This window comes from Dunckerocampus dactyliophorus, chromosome 8, assembly GCF_027744805.1.
Source record: "Dunckerocampus dactyliophorus isolate RoL2022-P2 chromosome 8, RoL_Ddac_1.1, whole genome shotgun sequence".
Taxonomy (NCBI): domain Eukaryota; kingdom Metazoa; phylum Chordata; class Actinopteri; order Syngnathiformes; family Syngnathidae; genus Dunckerocampus; species Dunckerocampus dactyliophorus.
The window spans coordinates 14,709,053-14,733,720 of NC_072826.1; the positions used below are offsets into that span (position 1 = coordinate 14,709,053).

Genomic DNA, 24,668 nt, shown 5'->3' on the forward strand with positions numbered 1-24,668 from the left:
TACCTCATTTTGGTGCTAAATGAATGCAGTGCTTAAAGGTGATAATCTGCAAGTAACGTCTTGTAAGTCTCAAAAAAGGAACACAGAGGCTGGCTTTTTCTAATCTTTATTTATACCTTATATTACGCCAACAGTAGTGCTCAATTCCAACAGCGTGTGCACATTTTGCTGTATGGCTATGTAGTGCTGTCTACAACAGCATCACAACATGTCCTCATTATCAACCAATCATGGTCACAGACAGCGAGCATTCACAAACGAAGGAATTCTGAACATCACAGAGCAGAAACACAATCAGGTCGGGGGTTTTTTGCTACTGGTTTTGCTGTGATAATTTGTTGTGGATTTTATTTCATATTGGTGAAAGCATTACTTATTATTTTATTGATGTCACTTTGTGTGCTGGAGCTGCACTGTGGCCAATGCAACAATGATAATCCTATTTGTATTTTCACTGTCTAACTCAGAGAATCCCTTTTACATTGTGTTCCACATCAGTATAATGCCATTTAACTTCTTCTATTAGGAATTCTTCTTCATGCAGAGGATGTTTTGTGTTTTTTACCATGAGACGCTGCAGCCTTCTGGATGATGGCTGTCCCCTGGCTAAGCCTCTTCTTGGCCTCTAGGACTGGGTTCTCAAACTGAGTTTTCTGGTTGATGTGGCTGCAACACAAACAAGGCGAAAGTATGTGAGACATTGTACGAGCTCAAACTTACTGAGCACCTCTTTGCCACAGTCAATTATGCACGCGCCCCTCCACATTAAATAAAGCCACTGGCTTTGTTATTATTAATCCACTCATTAATAACACAGTACACGTATGGCAAAGGCTGGCTCAACTCTGTAATGGCATTCAGCCATTTAATATTGTAGGAAATGAACTCCCCTTGCGAAGTGCCTGCTCTTCTAAAAACACGTTAAATTGCCTGATGGCCCCCTGGCAGGAGCAGCAAAACCATTGTTCCACAGTGAGCTGTTAAGAAAAATCTCTCCATCCCTCTCTCCATCTCTCTTGCCTCCACTCTGCTGTCACCTGGCAGAATTCCTCCCACAGAATGACCAATAAAACAGTGAGTGCCACCTCCCCCCCTTTTATTTTTAAATTCACCGCAGAGACCTCCACACTAAACTCAAAGCACCGTGCTCATTTTGTGGGGAAATCCTGATCATCTGCTCTTCCTCGCCGCCGTGTCACATTAGCCAGGAGCATTCACGCCCAAGATAGACCAAACAAGACGTGTGCTGGATGCGTGCGTGTTTATTTTTAAACATTAACATTCTGTGATAAACAAACAGGATGATCACGTGCAGGTCTGGAATGTTGCTGCAGCACGGCAATGACTTCACTCATTTGGACTGGTGCTGATGAGATTTACCGCACATGTAAGTGCAATAGGACATGGGTACTACATGTGCATTACTCCATGTGATGTATGTGTGAGATGGTGTGTGTGCAATCATATTATCTGTGTACATGTTCAAAGGTTCAAAAGTACATGTTCAAAAGAGTACATATGGTGTACATTCACGGTCGTATTTTCTCCGGCCTCCGAGATTAAGGCCCTGCTGAACAAGAAGAAGAGGGTCTTCAACTCGGGGGACAAGGAGGAGTTATGCAGAGTCCAGAGGGAACTCCGGCACAAGATCAGGAAGGGGAAGGACTGCTACAGGAGGAAACTGGAGAAGCGGCTGGAGGAGAATAATGCCAGGGAAGTCTGGAGAGGCCTGCAGACCATCACAGGCCATGGTAAAGGAGTGGGGAGAGACCAAGCCAGTGGGGACAAGATCTGGGCAGATGAACTCAATCTGTTTTTTAACAGATTTGAGTCTGCCCTCCCTCCCTCCCCTACCAACTCACCACTCTTCACCCCCACATCCCCATCCCAGCCATCCTCTACTCCCCTCTCCATAACTGATGATCAGGTGAGAAGTCAGTTGAGGAAGATCAAGGCAAGGAAGGCCCCGGGACCGGACGGCATCAGCCCCAGAATCCTCAAGGACTGTGCTGACCAGCTCTGTGGAGTTCTCAGGCACTTGTTCAACCTCAGCCTGAGCCTGGAGAAAGTCCCGGCCCTGTGGAAGACCTCCTGTGTGGTCCCGATCCCAAAGACACCACGTCCCAAGGAGCCTAACCACTTTAGGCCTGTTGCCTTGACCTCTCACCTGATGAAGACCATGGAGAGGATTATCCTGCAGCACCTGCGACCCCTGGTGGGCACTCAGCTGGACCCCCTGCAGTTTGCTTACCGGCCTCGGATCGGAGTGGACGACACAGTGATCTACCTGCTGCACAGATCACTGCTACACCTGGAGGACAGCGGGAGTGCTGTGAGGGTCATGTTTTTTGACTTCTCCAGTGCCTTCAACACCATCCAGCCGGCACTACTCAGAGTGAAGATGGAGAGTGTGGGAGTAGACCAACACCTGACTGCATGGGTTATAGACTACCTCACCAACAGACCACAGTATGTGAGGCTCCGTCACTGTGTGTCTGACATGGTACTCTGCAGCACAGGTGCCCCTCAGGGTACGGTGCTCTCCCCTTTCCTCTTCACCCTCTACACCTCGGACTTCACACACAACTCCGCACAGTGTCACATCCAGAAGTTCTCCGACGACACAGCCATCGTTGGTTGTGTTTCAGAGGGGAATGATCTGGAATACAGGACGGTCATCAGGGACTTTGTCAGCTGGAGTGAGCTTAACCAGCTGCAGCTCAACACCAGCAAGACAAAGGAGATGATCATTAACTTCCAGAGGAAAACATCTCACTTTACACCGGTGAACATCCAGGGAGCGGACATAGAGTTGGTAGACAGCTACAAATTCCTGGGTGTTCACCTTAACAACAAGCTGGACTGGTCCGTCAACACCCACGCCCTCTACAAGAAGGGCCAGAGTCGCCTTCACCTGCTGAGGAGACTGAGGTCCTTTGGTGTGTGCAGGACTCTTTTACGGACCTTTTATGACTCTGTGGTGGCCTCAGCCATCTTCTATGCTGTGGGCTGCTGGAGACGGGGCAGCACGGACAGGGACAGGAGCAGGATAAATAGACTGATCAGGCGAGCTAGCTCTGTCCTGGACGGTCCTCTGGACTCCGTGGAGGAAGTGGGGGAGAGAAGGATGTTGGCTAAGCTGACATCCATCATGAACAACACCTCTCACCCGCTACATGACACTGTTGTTTCCCTGAGCAGCTCCTTCAGCACCAGACTGTTACACCCACGGTGTAAGAAGGAGAGGTTCCGCAGGTCCTTCATACCGACCGCTGTCAGGCTCTACAACACCTGCACCACCTGAACCATGTTGTAGACACTATGCTTTCTTTACACTGTTCTCTTTACTTGTCTTGCTGCTGTAACAAGTAAATTTCCCCGCTGTGGGATAAATAAAGTACATACAATAACAATACATGTTCAATAGCACTTGTGTCGTAAAAGCAAGTAGTACATGTGAGGTGCTTGTGAAATACTAAATATGAAGTAAACATGTGCAACAGGACTTGTGTAGTATATTGGTAACAGTACATGCTGCATATACTGTACATATATACAGGTTAATCATGTATGTGTAATAGTTTGTGCTGTATACCTGAACCTGTGTAATATTGCATGTGCAATCATTTTCAATTTTAGTTGGTAGTGCATGTGTAATAGTATAGAGTACATTTGTACTACATGTGCAATATTAAATGAGAAATTTGTAATCATAGTACAGTGCAGGCCAAAAGTTTGGACAGACGCAACACAACTGATGGTCCCAAGCCCATTAATATGGCAAGACATTCCATTAAGTAAGCCTGTCAAGGCACACCTGTTAAGTGAAAACCATTTCAGGTGACCACCTCATGAAGCTCATTGAGAGAACACCAATGGTTTGCAAAACAATGATAAGACATAAAATATGTCTAAAATATAAGACATGTTTAGATTTATAACAGTGGCAATTGTAGAGCGACGAGGAGCCTTCTAGAGCTGAATAGAATCGAATGATTGTAACAGTTACTTTAATTGCAAATGTTGAACCGAAATCGGAGGAGAACCTTTTTATGGCCGTATCAGTTACTCAAGGATTTTCGGCATTCGCTGGTAGGTGTGGAACATAACTCCGGCAAAAAGCGGGGACCTACTGTAGAACATGTGCCGTTTAAGTCAAATAATAATACCAAGATGGAAAAACAGTGTCTGGTATTTATTTTTAGACGGTATTGATGCATGCTAGTGTGTAGCTAATGTACACTACTACACTACGCCATGTGATACACTCTCTCTCTAGTGTAATGTTTTCTGTGCATCAGCGAGGAAGCGGTGTACTAAAGCAGCGTCTGCCACGATGGCCACCGGCGTGCTGGGAAATTGCATGAATCGATAAGACTCACTCAACGTAGTATGTGCCGTACTGCGGGTCGTCAATTTCCTCCCAGCCGTAAGGTAGCTCTGCAAAGAGAGTGAGGAGGGCGGGAAAGAGAGGGGGAAGAACATAGTCGTCGTCATCAAGAAGGACTTGTGTTTGTTAACTTGGACAGTCGTGGAGCAGAAACAGACTGGGATCATTTAGGGAACGTTTCACACAGCGGTGTATGGATGCAGAGACAGACAGATCAGGCAGAGGGAGAGCAACAACGCAGGGAGAGGGAAAGGAGTTCTTCATGCAAGGGGAAGCTTTTGCGCTGCATGTCACAGTTCTCGCTTTCCCTCTGCCTGTAAGAATCCATTAAAAAAAAACAAAGGGTCCCACTGGTTCAAGCTCTGGCTGTACTTATGTCCTATAACATCCTGAGATAGGAGGGCATCCTTTCACTTCATCAAATTGGACTTACAGTATGTGAGGATCCTTGACATGTTAAGGTTAGTCCATGACTACAAATTTCAGCATAATGCAGCAGGTGACTGTACTGTATATGAAAGTCCTGCTTGATGTCATCTACGTACCTCCATCCTCACACTTCTCAGGGGGCTTTGCCTTCTTGGCCAAGCGGGGGTCCAACCATGTGGTTGTCTTGGTGTTGTGACTGTGGGACCACAAGGAGAAGATGATAAATAAAGAACTATGCCGCCAGACAAAAAATTACACTCATATCTGTCACTTCACAGTTTTTTCAGTATTTTATATTTAATACAGAGTGATTAAATTGTGAAATCAGTGTGTATAAACCAACTTGTCACATAATCCCAATCGTGCTGTTGGCGTACCTTCCCATCATGTCTGTCTGCCGACTATTACAGCGTATAAACGTTGTTACAGGCCGAGCCTGGCCCTTTAAGAAGAACTGCATTGTGGGAAGTTGAGTGTCTATCTCGTCCCTCTCGCGTCTGTCTGCACCGCCAATTGTTTTCCGCGTCCTGATTGACTGTAGATCATTGTCAATCAATTTCCTTCGTGCCGTCCTGCCATGTCTCCTATGTCATCGCTAGCTTGCTTGATTGCTAGCTTGTAAATTAAATTCGGTTCGTCTGCAGCAATATGTTTTAACAAGGATACAAAAACGCTACAGTACAGCAGAACGTCGCCACGACGAAAGGGCACTGTCACAGGAGTGAAATATGCATGAGTGACTTCAACATTTCTTGTGTTCATTAAGGTTCATCATTAAAGTTGATTATTAAAATTCAAACGAAGGATGGAACTTTTTTGAGAGTGTTTAGAAGTAAAATGTTTATTTACGGCCTCACAGACCGTACCATGTGGTCTTCCATGGCACCATGACCCATATGACCCATATAAACGAGCAATGCTCGAGCAATGTTTTGTTGTGGACGCTATTTGGGCATCGATTTTGATAAAAAAGATCAGAGTAGTGTTCTTTTCCTGGCATTCAGCCTACCTAAGTTGTTATCCAACCTCACATGAAAACATCACTGCAGGTACAAAAGGAACATTTACACTACACTTGCTTCTACGCTCGGGTGTGTGGAGAATGGTGATGTATTTTGTACCTGAGCAGTAGTAAATCTCTATATTTAAGTGTAATGTATTAAATAAGCAGTAACGGATCAGGTGTTTTATGCATGAACTCACTCTATGAAGTAGACCATTCCGGTCTCAGTGTAAGCCATCTCCCAGTTGAGCGGAAGCGGCTCCAGGCTGTCGTCACGCGGCAGTGAGCTCCATGTGCGGAAGTCCATGGTGCTGCTAGACTGGGCGTAGCTGGGCACGGCTCGCCTCCAGTCGGCCTTGTGTTCTGCGGAGGGCGGAGGGAAGCAAAAAGCAGGAAAGATCAGCAAGGAGGTTAGCCTTGTTAGCCTCTCCTACGTTGGAGGGAGGACCTGTGTTGTTTGTTGCATGTTTGTTCACCCGAGGGCTGCTTTGCATTTGCATGTGCACACACAGTTACTGCTTGTGCCTATATGTTTTCGAAAAGTCCCCCCCGGGGGCGGAGGGCTGCGATGATGAAGACAAGGATCCATGTTCAAAAAGACCATTTGAGCCCCCAGGCATCTTCTATATGCTAATATTGTGGCGCTGCTCTTCATTACTTTGGCAGACTTCTCTTTGAGAAACTGCTACAATAAACAGAAGACATACAATAAAAAGACCTTCTAATTCACTGTATTTCCCCTCTCCCGGGTGATGTTATAAAATGAGAAAGTGTGTTTCAACCTTGTCTTTTCAAGTGGCACTCTTTCAACAAAGAATCGCAAAAATGCATACAGTAGCTCACAAAAGAGAGTATAACCATAACATTGCAACAAGCATTTTTATGGCAGTACATCTTGTTAAGGCTCTATACTATCAAAAGAAACGTAGATACACTTTAGAGTAGTCAGTGTACAGCTTATATAGCAGTATAAATTTGTGTCTTGCCAAGAGTCGAGCATGGTGGTGGCTACACGAGTGCTGCCGGTACGTAATTCATGTATGTAATGCATCCCAACAGAAACACAGTCTGACGCTCTTTTCTCTTGGAGATGAAAAAAGTATCTATCTATCTATTTATCCATCCATCTTTTTAAACTTTATTGCCAACCTGGACACGCCAACAGCAGGGCTCAGTTCCAAAACAATATTGTTAAACTCACACACGCGCACACACGTTTGTTTGTCGCTCTCCACACCAGCAACGACCGCATTTCCACATTATCCACCAATCACACTGACGACACACGAACACGAGAATTCAACATACAACATACAACACAAGCAGCCGGTCATTACAGAAACATGGCTGCCTTCTGCGCTGTTTTGCACTTTTTACCATCCATAGTATGTGACTGGAAAAAGAGAATGGGAAGAGAAGAAGAAACTTGAAATATTTTCTTCAGTAGAAATATGTGTGCCTTGTACTGGAAGTATTTTCTCTATGAAAAGAATTCAATGCTTTAATTGAAAAAAAAGGGTACATCATCATTTTATTTGAAGTACACTTGTCACATTTAAAGTCTAATGTCTAATACTTAGTATTTACCTAAGTATCTGCTCCGTTATTAAGAAGAAACCCGTTATGCCTGTTCTCTGTATCTTTGGTTCTGTGTCTTTGGACTTATAAAACTAGCTGGTTGTAGTGTCTTCTGGAGTGGTTTTTACTAAGGAAAACTAAATCACAATACCCCAAAAACCCAAAGCTTTTTCTTTGAAGTCTCTGCAGCTAATACTTGATTTTTGTTTTGCCATGAGTTATTTTTTTTCTACAGCCTTTTTCTCACCTTTTTTTATCGAAATAAACGAGGATCAGAATCAAAATCTGTTTTATTCGCCATGTATGTTACCACACTACGGATTAGACTCTGGTTTAACGTCACTCTCTGTTACAAAGTAAAAAAAAATAGCAAATACAAGTTTACATATAATGGAGAAGAAGGAGAATACTATGCTATACATATTTACATGGAACTAGTGGATAACTATGGTATGGAAAAGGAAAAGCAAAGACTTGAGGTGAGAAACACTCCTGAATTCAAGAACTAACTCATGGCAAAACACAAAGGTGGTGTCTGTGTTGATCTCGCTGCCACATCATGTCTTTGTCTGACGTATTCAGTGGTTTACAAGTAATCTTTAATGTTCATTTATCCCTTTCATTCATCATTTATATGTACAGTATTTACAAGCATTTTTAAAGAAAAATCATACTTGTAAAACTACAAAAACGTGTTTTGTGTTAACATTTTTGGCTTTCTGGAAGGGATTAATTGGATGTACATTTTTTCTTATGGAAAAATATGATTTGGTTAGCGTCCGTTTTGGTTAGAGTAGGACCTTCTGGAACGGATGAATGACATTAACCAAGTTCCACTGTATATTGTGATGTACAGCTATGGAAAAATCCCAGGGACCACTGCAAATTTCGTATTTTTTCAGATCTGACTATTTCTAGGTACCGGTATGTATTTACAAGACAGTGGTTATTTGTTTTTGTCTATAAAGTACTGAAAACATTACTCGTAAATTCCAAATAAAAATATTGTCATTTACAGCATTTATTTGCAGAAAATGAAAAATGGTCAAAACTAAATTATGAACTTTTTTCTGTGCATTTTGATTTTTAAACAACCCAATACTACTGTTTTCAATCAATATTTGGTGGAATAACCCTGATTTTGAACACACTTTTCATGTGTGTTAGCATGCTCTCCACCAGTCTTTCGCACTGCTGTTGACTTTATGCCATTCCTGCTGAAAGAATTCAAACAGCGCTGCTTTGTTTAATGGCTTGTGGCCGTGTGCTTGCGTTCTCATTCAGCAGACACTGAAATGGAATTGATGTCATATATGGAAAGGTGGTGTATTCAGAAACTCACTCACGCTATCGTGTTTTTTTTCTAAAATGAATTAATTAATAAACGGCCCCTCTTTTGTGGTCGACTATGGACTATTATTAGTCCCAAAAAAATGTTGAAAAAGTGGTCACTGTGCGTCAGTAATGTTACATGACATTAGATTAGATTACCTTCATCCATGGCATGTCCGACATGACATAAACTACCGGTCAAAAGTTTTAGAACACTCCAATTTCTCTGGAGGAATAACATACATTTTAAGTGTTAAGATGGTCTGTCTCGCTTCCATTGTTAATTCCCTTTTTTTTGTCATTTTTTTTTTACTTTCTCCAGTACAATGCTGTTCAACTGATGTTCACGAGGGTATAGTACTACAGTGTGTTTTATGCAGACAGAGCTTGGAACAACTTTAAATGGTTGACCTATTTTGTGGTCCCTGAAACAGGCCTTTTTGTATAATTCTGGAATAGACATTGCTTTTCAGTTTTGGGTAACCTTACCTTTTTTTAACCTCTGGCACTTCACCATTTACCTTCGTACCATTTCAAGTGTTGTTTGGACTTGAATGACTTGAATTTCAATAAATAAATAGAAAAATTCTAAATGATAAAACTTTTGACTGGTAGTGTAGTATACCATTCCACGTGGAAATGTTAAGGTTTCAGCTTCTTACTTTTTCCTTCTTCCCCGAATAAGTTTGCAACACTTTCTTAAGTTTAGAATAAGTAAATTGGAGAGGCTAACATGGTTGGCTTGGTAGCTTGTTATGCTAGCGGCTGCTGTCTATTGTGTCCCTGTGTTGGTCAGGGGCGCCGTTAAAGAAAAGTCTGAATTTAACAGTTATAATAAAAAGTACTGAGAGTTGAAGCAAATATTCTTTGTGAGCTACTCAAAATCACCTGGCAAGCTAGGAGACCCCTGTGATAGTATCAACTTCATAAGGCTGGACACATTGTGTTCATGTTCATTAAACAACCACACACAAATAGTGCTTGGAGGACAAGACAATTAGTATAATGACAACAAGAGAGTAAAGTTGTTCTGTGACACTGTGGTAAAAAGTCGCATTTGGAGTCCGAAGACCAGAAGCTAGGTGGATAACGCTAGATAGCTGCCGCCAATGCAAAGTACAGCCAGTGACAGCTCGGCAAAGCGTGTCAATAAAGATGCAAGAATAATTGAACTGCAGTAGGAAACTGGAAAGGAAGCGATTAAACACGCTGGCATCGATTGGCTAGCCTGTGTCAAGCTCAATACGAGACGCCTCATTTTGTTGGCAACCCTACGTGACACAGCAGACATGTAGAATTTGCCGACGCACGCCGATCGTTTTTTGTGATTGGCTTTGAACGCCGTTTATCGGCATACGCCGATCACGTGTATTTTGTGAAAATTGGCCGATATTGAACGGTGGCGGATCGATCGGAACATCCCTACTGCCGGCATAACCGCTGCTATATAAAAACTGCTAAGTGATTTACATAAAAGACATCGGGAGAGATCACATGGTGTAAACTATCAGGCCCTCAGCGCAGGTCAAAGTGCGGTGAAGGCCCTGCTAGACTTTACAGAAGGACCAGTCAAGAATTCAGAGACTTAGCGCTCACATTTTCCATTAACCTCGTTCTTCAGTGGAGCATAACTCTGCCCATCTATGGCCGCCCTGAGACGACTCTGCCCCATGTTGAGCCGTCGTTCGTTCAGTGGCCATAAAAAGCACTCCTGCATGTCTGGGAGCCATTTTTGTGTTTGGGTTCAAATAGGAGCGAGTTGTTGGATAAACAGATGTCAGATTTGTGTGGATTGGATTTGTGTGAATTGTCAGTGCAGCTGCTTACTCAGCTGCACTGACAATTAGAACAAAGTTTCATGCAGTCAAAAACAGGACGAAATCCGCTTGTGTAAATCTGAAGTGTATCACTACAACAGCCCAGCAGTGATGCATAATATGTCACTAACATTAAAATTAGTGCTTGCATCTTGCAGGGCTAACAAGTTCATGAACAGTGCCCTAAATGTGAAGGGCTTTAATAGAAGTGCCCGAAAGTATCACATTCAATATAACACAAAAAGGGTCTATCCTTTTCAAAACAACCTCTACCACGGTGCTTAGGGTAATGTACTAGACAGTACTAGTGCATGTTTACTTCAAACATACCTTATTCTTAAACAAAAAGGTGAGCCCAGAGCATATGAGTATTTCAGCTATTAATAGTATCTGCCGGTTTGCAGTTCAGCACAAAAGTAAACACTCTTAAAATGCTTAAAAGGACACTTTTATCATGTGAAGTTGACTAATTTAGTGCCAAGAAGAACATAAGTACACATTCAAGTACTACCCGAGTGCTGCTATTAGTATAAGTGCTACATGTAATCCACTTTAACTCTGTCATCAGCATGCGTGCTTATGACAGACTATTATTTAAATGCAACCTCTTTTACAGCATGTTGATTTAAAATAGATCATCCTCCATGTTTTATATCCCCCATTGAAATCTTGCAAGAGTGCGCTTAGTGCAGAATGCCAGTGAAGACCTCAAATTGTACAATCTGCAAAAAGTCATATTTCTGCTTTGATGACGGGGACGCACAGTTACACTGACGTGTCCGCCCGAGGGACAAGAGGGACAATATGGCAAAAAGCCTGTTGATGGAGGGTGACGTTTACTCACCAGGCAAACCGTTTACCAGCGGTGGCCTCTCGTCGTCATCCTCCTCCTCAGGGACGGCGCTGTCCTTCCTGTCCATCTTGCTGACTGAGGTGGTGCGCTTCCGTGGGACCTCGCCGCCAAAGTCCTCATCAAACAGGACCTGGTCCACCAGGTCGGGCTGCACCAGGTTGGGCTCGGCGGGCGGCTTCGGGGTCCCGTAGAAGTTGCCTTGGAGAGTGAGAGGAGCAGAGACATGAATGAATGCAGCAGCAATCTTGTGTAAAAAAAATGGGATAAAAATAAAAATAGAAGACTAAAAATAAACAACAATAAAAAAAATCTTGTGTTAGCGCCTAAAAGTGTGCAAAACATGTAAATGGACATTGAAAAAATTTATAAACTAATAAATAGAATAAAATTTGATTACCAACACGTTACCTTGATAGGTCATCAATAACATGTAAATACACACTATTGTTTGCCAGCAACTGAGATGGTCTATTCACAATCGTGTGTCTTCCTCTGTGTGATATTCCATGTTTGCCCTCTGCGATGTGCACCACACGGCTGCCGTGACTCACATTACAAAATTAAAATCACTTCACTTGGAATTTGCCAGAAACTAATTACGCTGCTCATTGAATACGGCAATTTTCCATCATCTCAGTCTACATTTTTCCCCAAATGAAGAGAAAATGTGTGTTACACATGAGGGATACTTTGTTGGTATGTGGGTACAAATAATGTGCATCTTTTCCATGCTTTCTTTTTATCTGCAGGTAATCCATTTGCAAGGTCAACCATTTCCTGGCGGCAACCTCCCCTAAACGAGCACCAAATAGAGTATGCTGCTCTTAATCATAATTTTTAATGAGATTAATTAAAGAACAGAGAGTGACACTTGTGGAATTGTTTTTTTTTTGTTCCCCCAGCAATTTAATTAGCCTCCATAAACGTGATCTTACTTTGGTGCCGCACACCGCCAGAGCGAGAGAGAGAGAGACGAGAAGCTTTTCATGTACTTAAAAAGGAACATGCAGACGTCAAACATTCATAAAAGCAACATTTATTTTTTCATAGCACATAGAATGGCAGTGAGCTGCTGAAATATGAGGCTGGACATGCCTTCCATCTCACAGCAGCATGGAGGAGGAGAAACGCAAAGCCAGCTTCTCCGCCACCCTTATCAAGTGACATTCATGTACATTTGACAAAGACGGCTTCATTAGCAGGCGCGGCACAAAGATGGCGAGGAAAGTTTAAGGCCCTGCCCTCCTCGTCCTTCTCCTGTCGCACACAGAGACACTGATCAACCACGCTACCTGTGTGATTAACTACTACCTTACATCAAACCTTTTTTTTTTTTTTTCGGGATCGCCCATACTTGCCTGCTAGCGACGGCATTTAGTGCTAAGGACGGAATATCAGATATATCAAGTCCACAAACACAAACCTTTATTTTTTAAAACGTACAAGATCCAAAGTCAAAGACTTTGCGCATCATACAATTGGGAATTTGGGTAAGAATATGCCTCTTAAGTCGTCTAAAAATCTATAGTAGAGTGAACATCTAAGGGATTAGAGGGCTTTTTGTGCAGTATAGTAGTTGTATTTATTCTAATGATTTCTTTTGGCTTCGTTTTTACACCGGGTTCCTACCATTTGCATGTACCACCACGCTGCCAGTATGCTTTTTTTATGTGTAGCATTCAAATTACCACCACAGAAGGGTATCAGTGACTGTGATGATAACCATAGAACATAAAATGTAAGTTAACGCAACTATGATACGGCACCAATATGTTACCAATCCTACCAGAAGTTGTGTTAGAAATACTTATGACACATGTCCATGTTTTGTTTTTTTTTAAACTCTTGACTGATTCTAAGTTTCACAGAGGTTAGTTAGCTTCTTTCTACACTTCTTAGAATGTTACATAAAACATTACCTGCACATTCATTAGGTTTTATGCGAGCCACAGTGTGACACTAGAAGTGATTATTTCAGTTTCAATTATTTCTGATGGGAAACTGTTTCCAAATCCAAGAAGATTCAGAGGTCATCAGGAAATACAGGTCCCAATACAGGTCCCAATACAGTCTCGAGTGGGATTTTTTGTATTTCAGTGATGGTTAAGGGAATATTTACTGATGTGAGAGTTTGAATCCTATTGATTTTGAATGACGTCTGATGGAAGATGGCCAATGTTAAAGGGCCTCCAGTGTCCCCAATTTCGCAATGCACTTGTTCAAATGAGATTTATTGTACCTTGTTGAAGCAAGAACACTACTGATTTGTAAGGATTTACAAAGACGTGATGACAATGTTGGAGAGGTCAACAGTCAAACAAGGAACAAGAATTCTTTTCACTTCTCTATGGCCTTTCAACTTCTCTTGTCGCAATTTTCAGCTAAATGTTTTTAAACTTTAAGGCAGCTCCCCTGGGCTCCCACAGAAGACTTTAGGTGAGGCGCAGCAGCTTGACAAAAATTAAGAAAAACATTTTGTCAAATCCACAAAGCTAATTTTGGAAAAATATGCTCGAGAAATTAAATTTTTCAAGGAATTGCATGATATTCTCTGAGGGGGAGGCTCACTCCGCCATACTTCAAAGCCCCGCTTGAAGGGATTGCTTCAGTACGTCACAGTAAGATCCCTGCTGATTTTGTGTGCTATCTCTATCAAGAAGAGATCAGATGTTTTTAGTTTTTTAGCTAACTTAACTAATGCACCTTAGCTGGGTGAAACAAAGTGAATTGTTATCTTATCCCTTTGGTTACTTTGCACACAAAAAAGCTGTTCCTCCAAGTCTCATAGCACTCTGGCATCACTGGATCATGCAGCCATTGTCCTTCAGTTATCTTGACAGCTTGAGAAACAAACTCTCTGAGCATCTGGAACAAAGAACACTCATGCGTACACCGCGAAAGAAGTGCGCCCTTACCTCTAATCAGCCTTGCCGGGCCACAATGAGGGCTGTTATAGGGTCACAGTGATTAATAAAAGAGTACAGAAAAGGGTATTTAAGTGAAATTATGCGTATGAAGAGTGCCTATAAAAGCAGAGGGAAAACGTTATACATGAACCATTAACATAATGAGCATCCAAGCAAGTCACTTGAGACTATTAGCAAGACTATTACGGTTATCTCCGAGCCCCATTAGCTGGCTACCTTGAGCACAGTTCACTCACTTGAGAGCCAGCAAAATGACGGTAATTCAGATTCTCATACACACACACACACACACACACACACACACACACACACACACACGGCGTGTGGAGCTGTGTGCTGACCTATGACAGAACCCGGCTGACCTTGTTTATTTTGCTCTTTTGCAGCATACAAGAGGCTGCACTCCTAGCAAAGCTCAATAGAGGGAAAAGAGAGGAAAAGAAGTCCATTCCATAATGCGATTACTTCCACTCTGCTTTGGAGTGCAGGGAGCTCACAACTCAGCTTGTGCTGACTGGCTTTTAGTGAGAAGAAAGGACTGAAGCAGTGGAGATAAATGTCCCTCAGAGATACGGTACACTGACACCAGGACACTTGCCGAATGTTTAGGACATCTTGTGGTGGAAAAGGCTACATGAAAAAAAACGAATACATACTGCAGTGGAACTTCCCAGGTCATTACATTATTATTATTATTTTTTTGCCCAGGCATAGACCCGCAACCCACTGAAAACAGCTCCGTGACCCACCAGCTGAGAATCACTGTTCTACAGCGCTGCTTGATTGCGTAAGAAATAATGCAAACTGAATTAATCTGTTCGAGAGTCTAGCTGTTTCATTGTAAAACCTTTATTAACAGTACTGGCAATCTTTGCTTCACCTTGCTTCACTGTCATAGAAGTGTAAAAATAAGTTAACCTTGGTATGAGATTCTGAAGATAACCTTGGGAAAAATATCACAGTTTCACGGTATTATAATTACAGCTCTAAAATGTGTTATTTTGAAATATCCTTATTGATAAGAAGAGCAAAAAAACTTTTCTGGTGAACAGTCATTTGTAAACAAATCTAATATTACATGATGGAAGTGGAGCATAGGTATTTAAAACAAAGAAGCAAAAATAACTGAATTCTTTCTAAATAATAAATAACACTCAGTTCTTAATGCAGTCTACTGTGGCTAATCCTGCAACTCAAGTCACAACACTATGAATATTTTCTTAGTGGAAACCCCCCCGCCCCCCAAAGCAAAACACAAATAAATGCAATCACTAAGTGGCTCATGAAGGTCACAACATGAATGATTTATAATAACTGTGACATTACGTTGTTATTTTATAGCGTGATGAAAGTGCAGGTCACAAATTGTCCACAAGAGTGTTTTGGAGTTGCTGAATTGTTTATTTGATGAGTTTTGATGAACTTTCTTGTGTGGCGACCCACGACATAGTCAAGACATTCAACATGTTTCACTTCTGTTCCGGGGTCATGTGATTGTTGTAGCAACTGCTGCTAAGTGGTTGTTGCTCGTTGTTCAGTTTGCGAGTAAACAATTTGTACCACTTGTCCTGGAGTTCACCTCACACCTCCACATTTGGTGACCCTCGACATTAGTAATTAGCGACTAATGTCGACCGACAATGGTGACAACAGCGCCGCCGTACCGATGTAATGACGACACGTGCGCGTCCCTTTTGAAGGAATCTTTCACGTGAGTACGTTTTCACTAAATAATGCTATATTCATGTATTCTGTGATTTACTGTACATTTCATACACTGTTCATTTCACTATTAACTATCATACAAATGTAAAAAGCATTGCATTGCTGTACAGTAAAACAACAAAATCATGTACTTGGATGAGTGTTTTGTACGTAAAAGGCCTGATTACAGTGTGTGCCTGGGAGTTGAGTTTCTTCACATTAACACAGCTGACTTAAGCAAATAGCAAAAAGCATAGGAATTTCTTACAAAATAGATGCTCACATAGTTCATATTTCCTAGTATGAAGCCTATATGCAGTAAATTGTCGCTTTTCGTATAAAAGCGCCACCGGTGAAAAGGACATTTAATGGCCAACTAGTTTCACCTACAATAAAGACATCGTCTTGCATTCTGAAGCATCGTAGTTGCAGCGTATTTGTCTCGTAAAGGGATTGGAGCGTGGGATTTCTCTTACATTGCGCAATGATTATGGCAATAACATGATAATCTTCCGGCTCGACTCGACTGAAGCGTATTCTCTCTGCAAATCCACACCGCTGTGTGAAAGAAGAAGAGGGTCGATTTATTTATTTTTTTTTCTCCGACAGCATCCTGAATGGACCAACTCTCTGCCTCCTTCCCATTCAGCTGCTCTTCCCATATGATGAAGAATTAAAAAGATAAACCTAAATCCTCCTCCAGCCAGGAAAGCGCCTTAAGGCTCAGAGAAGCTCCCTGTGCTTGTGTGTGGACGTTTGTGTGTACACTTGTACAATTTGTCACTGAGAACTTGAAGTTTATTTGTGCAGTGTGTAGTCCTCAGGTCAGACAGCGAGGGAATTGTCTATCAAGTCACATTAAATTGCAGACCAGCCAACTCTGAGAAACATCACATATCTCCTGTCGTGGAAGTACTGGACTGGATAGGGCTGGACTTATTACCTTGTTATGCATTATCATTAGCATGTATTATTATTATTCATGACGTATTATTGGACTACAATTTTGATGTGATCTGTTCCGTATTTATTTATTTATTTATTTATTCTTATTCTATTTTCATATTTTTCTGGTCTCTCAGGTCTTGCCTTGTTTTTTAAAATTTTGTGATTAAGCTCATTATGACATTTTTGCAGAGCTGTTGGAAATGTGAATTTCTCTTGGAGATTAATAAAGTATCCATCCATCCATCTATCTATCTATCTATCTACTTTTTATCTCCTGTCATGGAATTAACACCGCCGCCACGAGTGGCTGCCTTTCAAGCAGCTCTTTGTTTATTCAAGCACATTTTTACGTGCCATGAGAGCGAGGTCCCGCATCGGTGTGATTCCCTGTCCACCCAATGATATCGAGGCGGCAGAGCCAGGGCTAAGATGAAAGTCAAGCGGCTAGCAAGGAAGTGGAGAATCAAGCCTTCGGTACCTTCTATTATCATAGGAATCGTGATTTCACTACCGAGCAAGATCAATAAGCTGTCAAGAACGTCAAGACCTTCGGGGAGTGCAGTTTATTTTTGATTCACTGAATGGCTAACAGCTAGCGTCCCACATGCTAACGTGGAGCTAGCCAACTTCAGGGCAGTCAGAGTGGGCAGGAACACAAGAACCTGTGGAAAGCGCAAAGGAGGTGGGCTTGCACTCTATGTGAACAACCATATGGTGTCATCCTGGCCATGGCAACATTGAAATGTCTATACAGCATTTTTTTAAACATTGGTTTTCATTATTGGGAAAAACCCGATACCAACATCTACCGATACCACATTTTTATGCCAATATTGGGCCAATAATATCGGTGGGCCGATACTATCGAACGCCCCTAATTAAAATGATTGTTATATTTTTTTTTTCTCATAATATTAAGACTTTATTCTCTAATACTATAACTTTAATCCAATGTAATTATACATTTTTTTCTCGTAATATTACAAGAGAAATGTTTCAGTAATATTAAGACTTGGACCTCATAAAATACTGAGTTCATGTCTCATAACATCAGTTTCTTCTCATAATGACATTTCTTATTTATTGCAAATTACAAATGACTAGTTTATGTCTCAGAATATTTAGACTTATTTATGTTATATTGACACATCATTCTTGTAAATTGAAAATACATTCATTCGTTATTTTCTATGCCACTTGTGCCGGAGCCTATCCCAACTGACTTTGGGCGAGAGGCGGGGTACAACCTGGACTGGTTCGCCAGCCAGCTGCAGGGCACATATAGACAAACCGCCATCAACACATTCATACCTATGGACAGTTTAGAGCAGGGGTCACCAACGTGTTTCCTTGTGAAAGCTACTTTTAGAAAATGAAAATGGCCAAGAGCTACTCATTTTTGTAACGTTTATTTTCAGAGCTTATTTAAAACCCAAACAAAGCGAATATGCTTGTTTTACCAGAACATTAACAAATTGCTGGTGTCCACAACTCACATGTTGTATTTCACAATGCATTTCTTTCTACTGTTCTTTCATTATTAACTGAAAACCTGAATGGAAAGCAGGCTTGCGGGCACCTCATGTGGTCGTGGGGGGGTACCTGGTGCCCACGGGCACCATGTTGGTGACCCCTAGTTTAGAGTTTCCGATTAACCTACCATGCATATTTTTGGAATGTGGGGGGAAGCCATAGTAGCAGGAGAAAACGCACACACACACACGGGGAGAACATGTAAACTCCACACGGAGATGCCCAAATGCTGATACGAATCCAGATCTTCCAGATCTCCTGACTGTGGCCAACATGCTAACCACTAGGCCACAGAGTGGCCAAATACATTTTTCAATATTAAAATTTATTTCTCCATAATGTCACTCACAGACCATTACAACTTTATTCACGTATAAATTTAAGTTTTTTTTCCTCGTAATATTCAGACTTTTTTCTGATATAATTTCAAAATCATTCTCATTAGAGATTATTCTTGTAAAAATACACACAGGTATTTTTTTGTCCCGATATTAAGACAGTATTCCTATAAAATGTTGACTTCATTCTCATAAAATTAATTACTCTCTCATAAAATAAAATAAAACGTGGAAGTAAAAAAGGCCAGTGTTTTCTTCCGTGGATCTGCTGGTTCTGGTGCGGCACTGCCTCTCATGCCCCATTACCACCGCTCATCAACACACAAACAGAAACCACCTGCCTGTATGCTATCTGGTCTGTAAGATGTGATGGAGTCGTCTTATCAAATAAAGCTGAAGATGAAGAGTCGACTGTGGAGACAATGAGCGAGGACAGCGAGCATGGGGGTTGGTGGGTACGGGCGAGGCTTTATCCGCTGAATAAGGCATGACTGGAGCATCACCGCCTCCTGATGTGCGACACTGCAGCCAGCTGCTGGGATCAGCAGGTTGGCTGGTTTACATAAGGTCAACATGCAGCGACACAGCTGCTCAAAATGCTCACAATGTGGCTGTGTGAAGGCGCAACAAAGACGCACCTGCAAGAAGAATGATGGCAGAGGGCGTGCATGTGCGTGAACAGTGACACGTGCACATGGATGCCCTTATATACAGTATAAGCACGTGATGCGTACATAAAGCCACTGTAGAACACAATTGATATACATTTTAAAGAGCTACTGTATGACTGGGATGGTTCACTTTAAATAATGTACTGTTTTTATACAGTTACATAACAATGGATTACTGCTGTCTGTGATATTAATATGCTGACAAATGTATTTATTTATTATTTATTCTCACTAGTAAGGATTTGATATATGTGATTAGGTAAATCAGATCAAGGGAAAAGATAAAGACTTACTATTATTAAAGTAAAGTTTTTTTTTTTCTCAAAATGAACTTAAACAGTCATATATACTGTATCTATTTTTTTTTTAACTACAGTCGTTTTCTTGTTAAACAGAAGAAAAATCACTTAATGACTTAATGACATATTAAAAAGCTACATTCAACTTGAAAAAAATACAATACTTAGTTGCAAAATGTTTATTTATTAATGAGCTAATCTAGTAATATGAAATATATAACACATTAGAAATAAGAGGAATTTTGAAGGAAAAAAATATGTAAATAGGAAACATATTAGAGGCATTTCTTCATTTTGTTACTTTCAAATAGGGCAAAATATGCTTTCTCTATAACACGTCGGCCATATTTGTGGCGTGTGCACAGGCTGTGACAGTCATATGGCTGGAAAATACTGCATAATAAAACACATCATTGGTAGCTGGTTATTAGTTTAAATGCTGGCACATAATTCAGACTTGCTCAAGCTTGCACACACGGACACCTCTGGCTGTCATTTCTAACAATTGCCATCAATACATTTGATCACGGCGCCAATGCTCACCGTCATAGGTACCACTTTCCAGAAGAAGGCCGCTCTCCTCCAGGATCCTAAAGTCTCCAAGGCTGATGAAGTTGTAGTCCACGCCAGGTACCTCCCCCTCTCGAGGGAGCCTTGTGGTGCCTGCACATACAAAACAAAACACACCATATTAAACATGACCTTTAGCCACAGTCTATACTCGTGTACACTAAAAGAATACATTGGGATAAATGCACTGGAGGCTCAGGGGAATCACTGGGCTTAAAAAACTGTCCAGCAACAAGCTTTGCTTGAGAGCACAGAGGTCCATCTCATTTAAATGCACTAGGAAAGGCACGACAAAACGCAAAGAGGGAGCCGGTCATCGTTGCCAACTGCAATGCAAATCTCTATCACATAAATGAACCATAATGGAGGACAATTCATTCAATCACTCAGTGGATTCCGTTCAGGGTCGCCACAAGGACAGAAGAAGCAATGAGGCACATCCACTCATAGGCAGTTTGGATAAAAGTTATTTTACATTCATCAGAAAGGCAATTTGGCGAATTCCAAATGAGAAAATCAAAGCAGCCGGAAAGGGCCTGCAGAGGCCAACGGAGAACGTTGTCCGGATGGACGATCATACAGAATCAGTGAATAGCACATCATGTGTCAATGTCAACTGAAAAATATTATTATTATCATTTACATATTGCTATTTTTATTGTGGCACTCCAAGGGTATGCTGACATACCAACATACCGAGGAGTCTTCTCACAAAGGTGAGATACAGATACATTTCAAGATGAATCTAAAATGTACGACTGTATAACCTTTACATGTTCAATACTTCACGCACCACTCGCTGGTCTCTAACATAACAGTTGTGCTTACCCCTAACTTTTTGTGAGTAGTATACAGTATAAATCCTCCTTGCATAATCCTTCACCAAAGGATTATTTATTGCAGCAATATGTGTGTATTATGACGACTGTACAATGACTGATGTGTGTTATTAAATGTTGATTAAACAGGATGTTGTGTTTGTTGGGACCACATTGAAACCTTCTATTTCCTCAGAGGTTTTATTGACATTTTCAGCATCTGAACCAATTAGCAGGCAAGCAGAGTTGATTGTGGTGGCCCAGTGGCCTATTAAGTAACTATGTTGTTTACGTTGCCTTTTTTGTTTCCTCCCTTTTATATTCCCGCTCTAATTGGACTGTGACATCTCATCGGCGCCTCAAGCAGATGATTAAACGAAGCGTTTGATAGCCAGAGAAACATCAGAGAAGCTTCTGGTCTATAGTGGTGCTTGGTAACGCACTTTTGTATTCTCGCAGAAGCGCTTGACACTGCTTCTCGTTTGGGCGAGAAATGCCAGCCCGGGCTGCTTCTCATTACCGACGTGTCTGAGTTTCAGCTTTACTCTCAAAAATGTCCCCTGCAGCCCAATTACTTGAGCCACAGCCGCGTACCTGCCAAGTGTCTCCCCGGGCCATTATCCGAGACGACACACGGAAGCGCTGCGTATTGCTCTCTAGTGGGCGAGGACATAATGAGGCCTCGCTCGCGTTGGACGCTGCGCTTGAGTGAGAGTAAAGCAGGTGCAGACACTGTGGAGGGGGTTTTATAAGTGAGTGGACGCTAGCTGGACACTTTATTAGGTACACTTCAACAATCTAATGACATACAAAACAAGACAAAGATAATTACAGTGGTACCTCGGTTAACGCCCGCCCCAGTTAGAGCGTTTTTCGGGTAACATCCAAAATGTTTGCTAAAATTTTACCTTTTGTTGCGTTCACCCGTATCCAAAATACCGTTTGGTTTGTTTACGCCGTCATCTTGGATCATGCGCCGAAGACGAAAACTTGTGATATGGCGGGTGCCATTTTAGAGCAACAGCGATCATCAGAGTTGTAGAGAGATACACAACGTAACAAACACATGGACCGCACAAAAGAGAAAGCCGATGGATCGTACCGAGACAAGGGTGCAAGACCTCCAAAATTTACAGCTTAAATAGAAGACTGTCGTCATTTCGGAGGTGTATAAATGTGATGGGAGTGGCTCCGTCATTGGCTGCATGCACACACATCTACTCCGCTTCCCGCGGAACAGTCTACCAACCCGGCGCATCGAGGGTGACACTCGGCTCTGTCATTTTACATCCATAACACGAATTTCTGGTTCCAACAACAAAACGTAAGTATTCAGACTTACTGTAGTATGTTGACAGCAGGGAGACAACATAGCATACGTCACCAAGCATCCTCGCCGGCGCACTTCTGCAACGTCACTGCCGCCAGCGGTTGTTTTTTTTGAATGTGATGAGTGAAGCAGTGAAATTCGAAGCGCAATGTGGTGAGGGACTACTGCACAACCATAATGGCGTAATGGTGCAATTCCTAACAAAGTGGCCAGGGGCCGTTCATTTACTCAGTAGAAAAGACAAGCGTGTGTCTATTGGGGATGAGATACTTTTTTAATCTCTATTCTTATGAATGCATTTGTACATTGGCTTTACAGCTGCCATGTCTGTTCAGGTAATGCAACACGTGGCCTCAGACAGCCGACAACGTGATAACTCCGGGTACGGCATCTATTGAAGCAGAGGTCCCCATTTCAGGGAATACCAAGTAGCGAAAGTAATGATGCTAAAATGTCGACACTGGCCCTCAGGAGCAAACGATGCTGAATTGGCAAGATACCGTAAAAAGAATGAAGTCACGGTCATTGAGGTGGAGGAAATCGAAACTTATACATCAAGCCTACCTTTAACTGTCATCCTAAATATAAAAATAGGGGAGGAGCTAGAGGTTGACATTATGTGACATGATGGCCCAGACATCATTTGCGCACACACACACACACACACACACTATGCTAGTGTGTGTGCGCGCGATAAGCTCGTTCAGCTCATGTCTGATCTCAGCAGGGTGTCGAGGGAGCGTGCCGCTGAGCTCTCAGTCCTCTTAGAAGGGGAAAAAAACAACAAAAAAACCCCCACACGCTTTTGAGCACCACATCGCGTTTAAATGAGATGCAACGTGCCCAAGTGGGGACCGTTTAGTGTGCGCGCGCCTCTTCACCTCTCGACACTTCACATTCTTTCTACTTTCGTTACTAAACATGTGCTGATTTCATTCAAATGCAGCCCTTGTGGCCCCTAGAAGCAGTCCCCTAAAGCCTATGTCACAACCGGATGTACGATTTTTGACGCTGCGTTTTTTCTTTTGTTTGTGGAGACCGTAGTTGTGGTGACCATGAAGGAGTAAGAGCTCCACAAGCATGGAGGACCTACAAAATATCTGAACGTATGTATGTGGGGTGCACGCGTGGCGCATGACGTACGAAAAAAATGTGCTCAAACCCGACAACAGCAAAAGGTACAAAAAGCACACGTGTCTTTGCAACCCGACGTAAGCGTCTGTAGAGTTGGTTTGACATGACAAAGAACCTCTGTGGTCGTATTATTTTTCGTCCACCTGCGGCCACATTCTACGACTCAAAAATCAGCACATCACGCACACACCCTCCGTGCGTTTTTTTGCACGTAGACAGGCCTAGGCTTTAGGGCTGTTTCACAACACCACTTTCACTGTAGACTGATAAAGGACCGACTTTTTAACTGTGAAATGAAATGGTTGCAAAATGGGGTGTAAAAATGGAGAGCATGGACATGTGTATTAAAAACCCCACATTATACTCTTTGTCAACCATTTGAAATACGTGTCAGAGGGCCAACAATAGCGTATGGGCAGCTCCTTCAGCAGCAGACTGTTACACCCACGGTGTAAGAAGGAGAGGTTCCGCAGGTCCTTCATACCGACCGTTGTCAGGCTCTACAACACCTGCACCACCTGAACCATGTTGTATTCACTATGCATTCTTTACACTGTACTCTTTACTTGCGTATCTTGCTTGCTTGCTGCTGTAACAAGTTAATTTCCCCGCTGTGGGATCAATAAAGTACATACAATACAAGTATCTAAAATCTAGCTTTGATGCTGAAATTGAGACAATTTAAGTTCAGGTACTTTTAGTAAACCCTAATAAGAACACACAGTTTTGTGTGTCTTAACTTTGATGCTAATGAGCTGTGTTCGTCCATGCCTGTCTCCAACAGAGTGTGCGGTGCCAAGAAGCTCTACTGTGTGCACTTTATGCACTTTTTACACTTACACTGTAACTCGACACTTGTCCGACGCAATAAATGTCATCCATCACACGTAATATTAAGGAGTGGGACAGGAGGTCACAAATGTTAGCAACACTAGCATAGCTATGTGACCTACAGTGCTAACATTACACTGACATTTTAACAGAAACATCATGC

General features: G+C 42.1%; 1 protein-coding gene across 3 annotated transcripts in view; it reads right to left on the reverse strand.

Moving 5' to 3' along the window:
* The window catches only part of LOC129185822 (membrane-associated guanylate kinase, WW and PDZ domain-containing protein 3-like), a 154,415-nt gene that overhangs the window by 23,901 nt on the left and 105,846 nt on the right, over positions 1-24,668 (reverse strand). For all 3 annotated transcript variants that reach the window (XM_054783295.1, XM_054783296.1, XM_054783297.1), the window contains exons 3-8: positions 20,366-20,485; positions 11,394-11,600; positions 6,023-6,185; positions 4,936-5,015; positions 4,383-4,440; positions 566-666 (exon numbers count right to left, since the gene is read on the reverse strand). In XM_054783295.1, the coding sequence (XP_054639270.1) occupies positions 566-666; positions 4,383-4,440; positions 4,936-5,015; positions 6,023-6,185; positions 11,394-11,600; positions 20,366-20,485 (729 nt within the window). The remainder of the gene's footprint in view (positions 1-565; positions 667-4,382; positions 4,441-4,935; positions 5,016-6,022; positions 6,186-11,393; positions 11,601-20,365; positions 20,486-24,668) is intronic.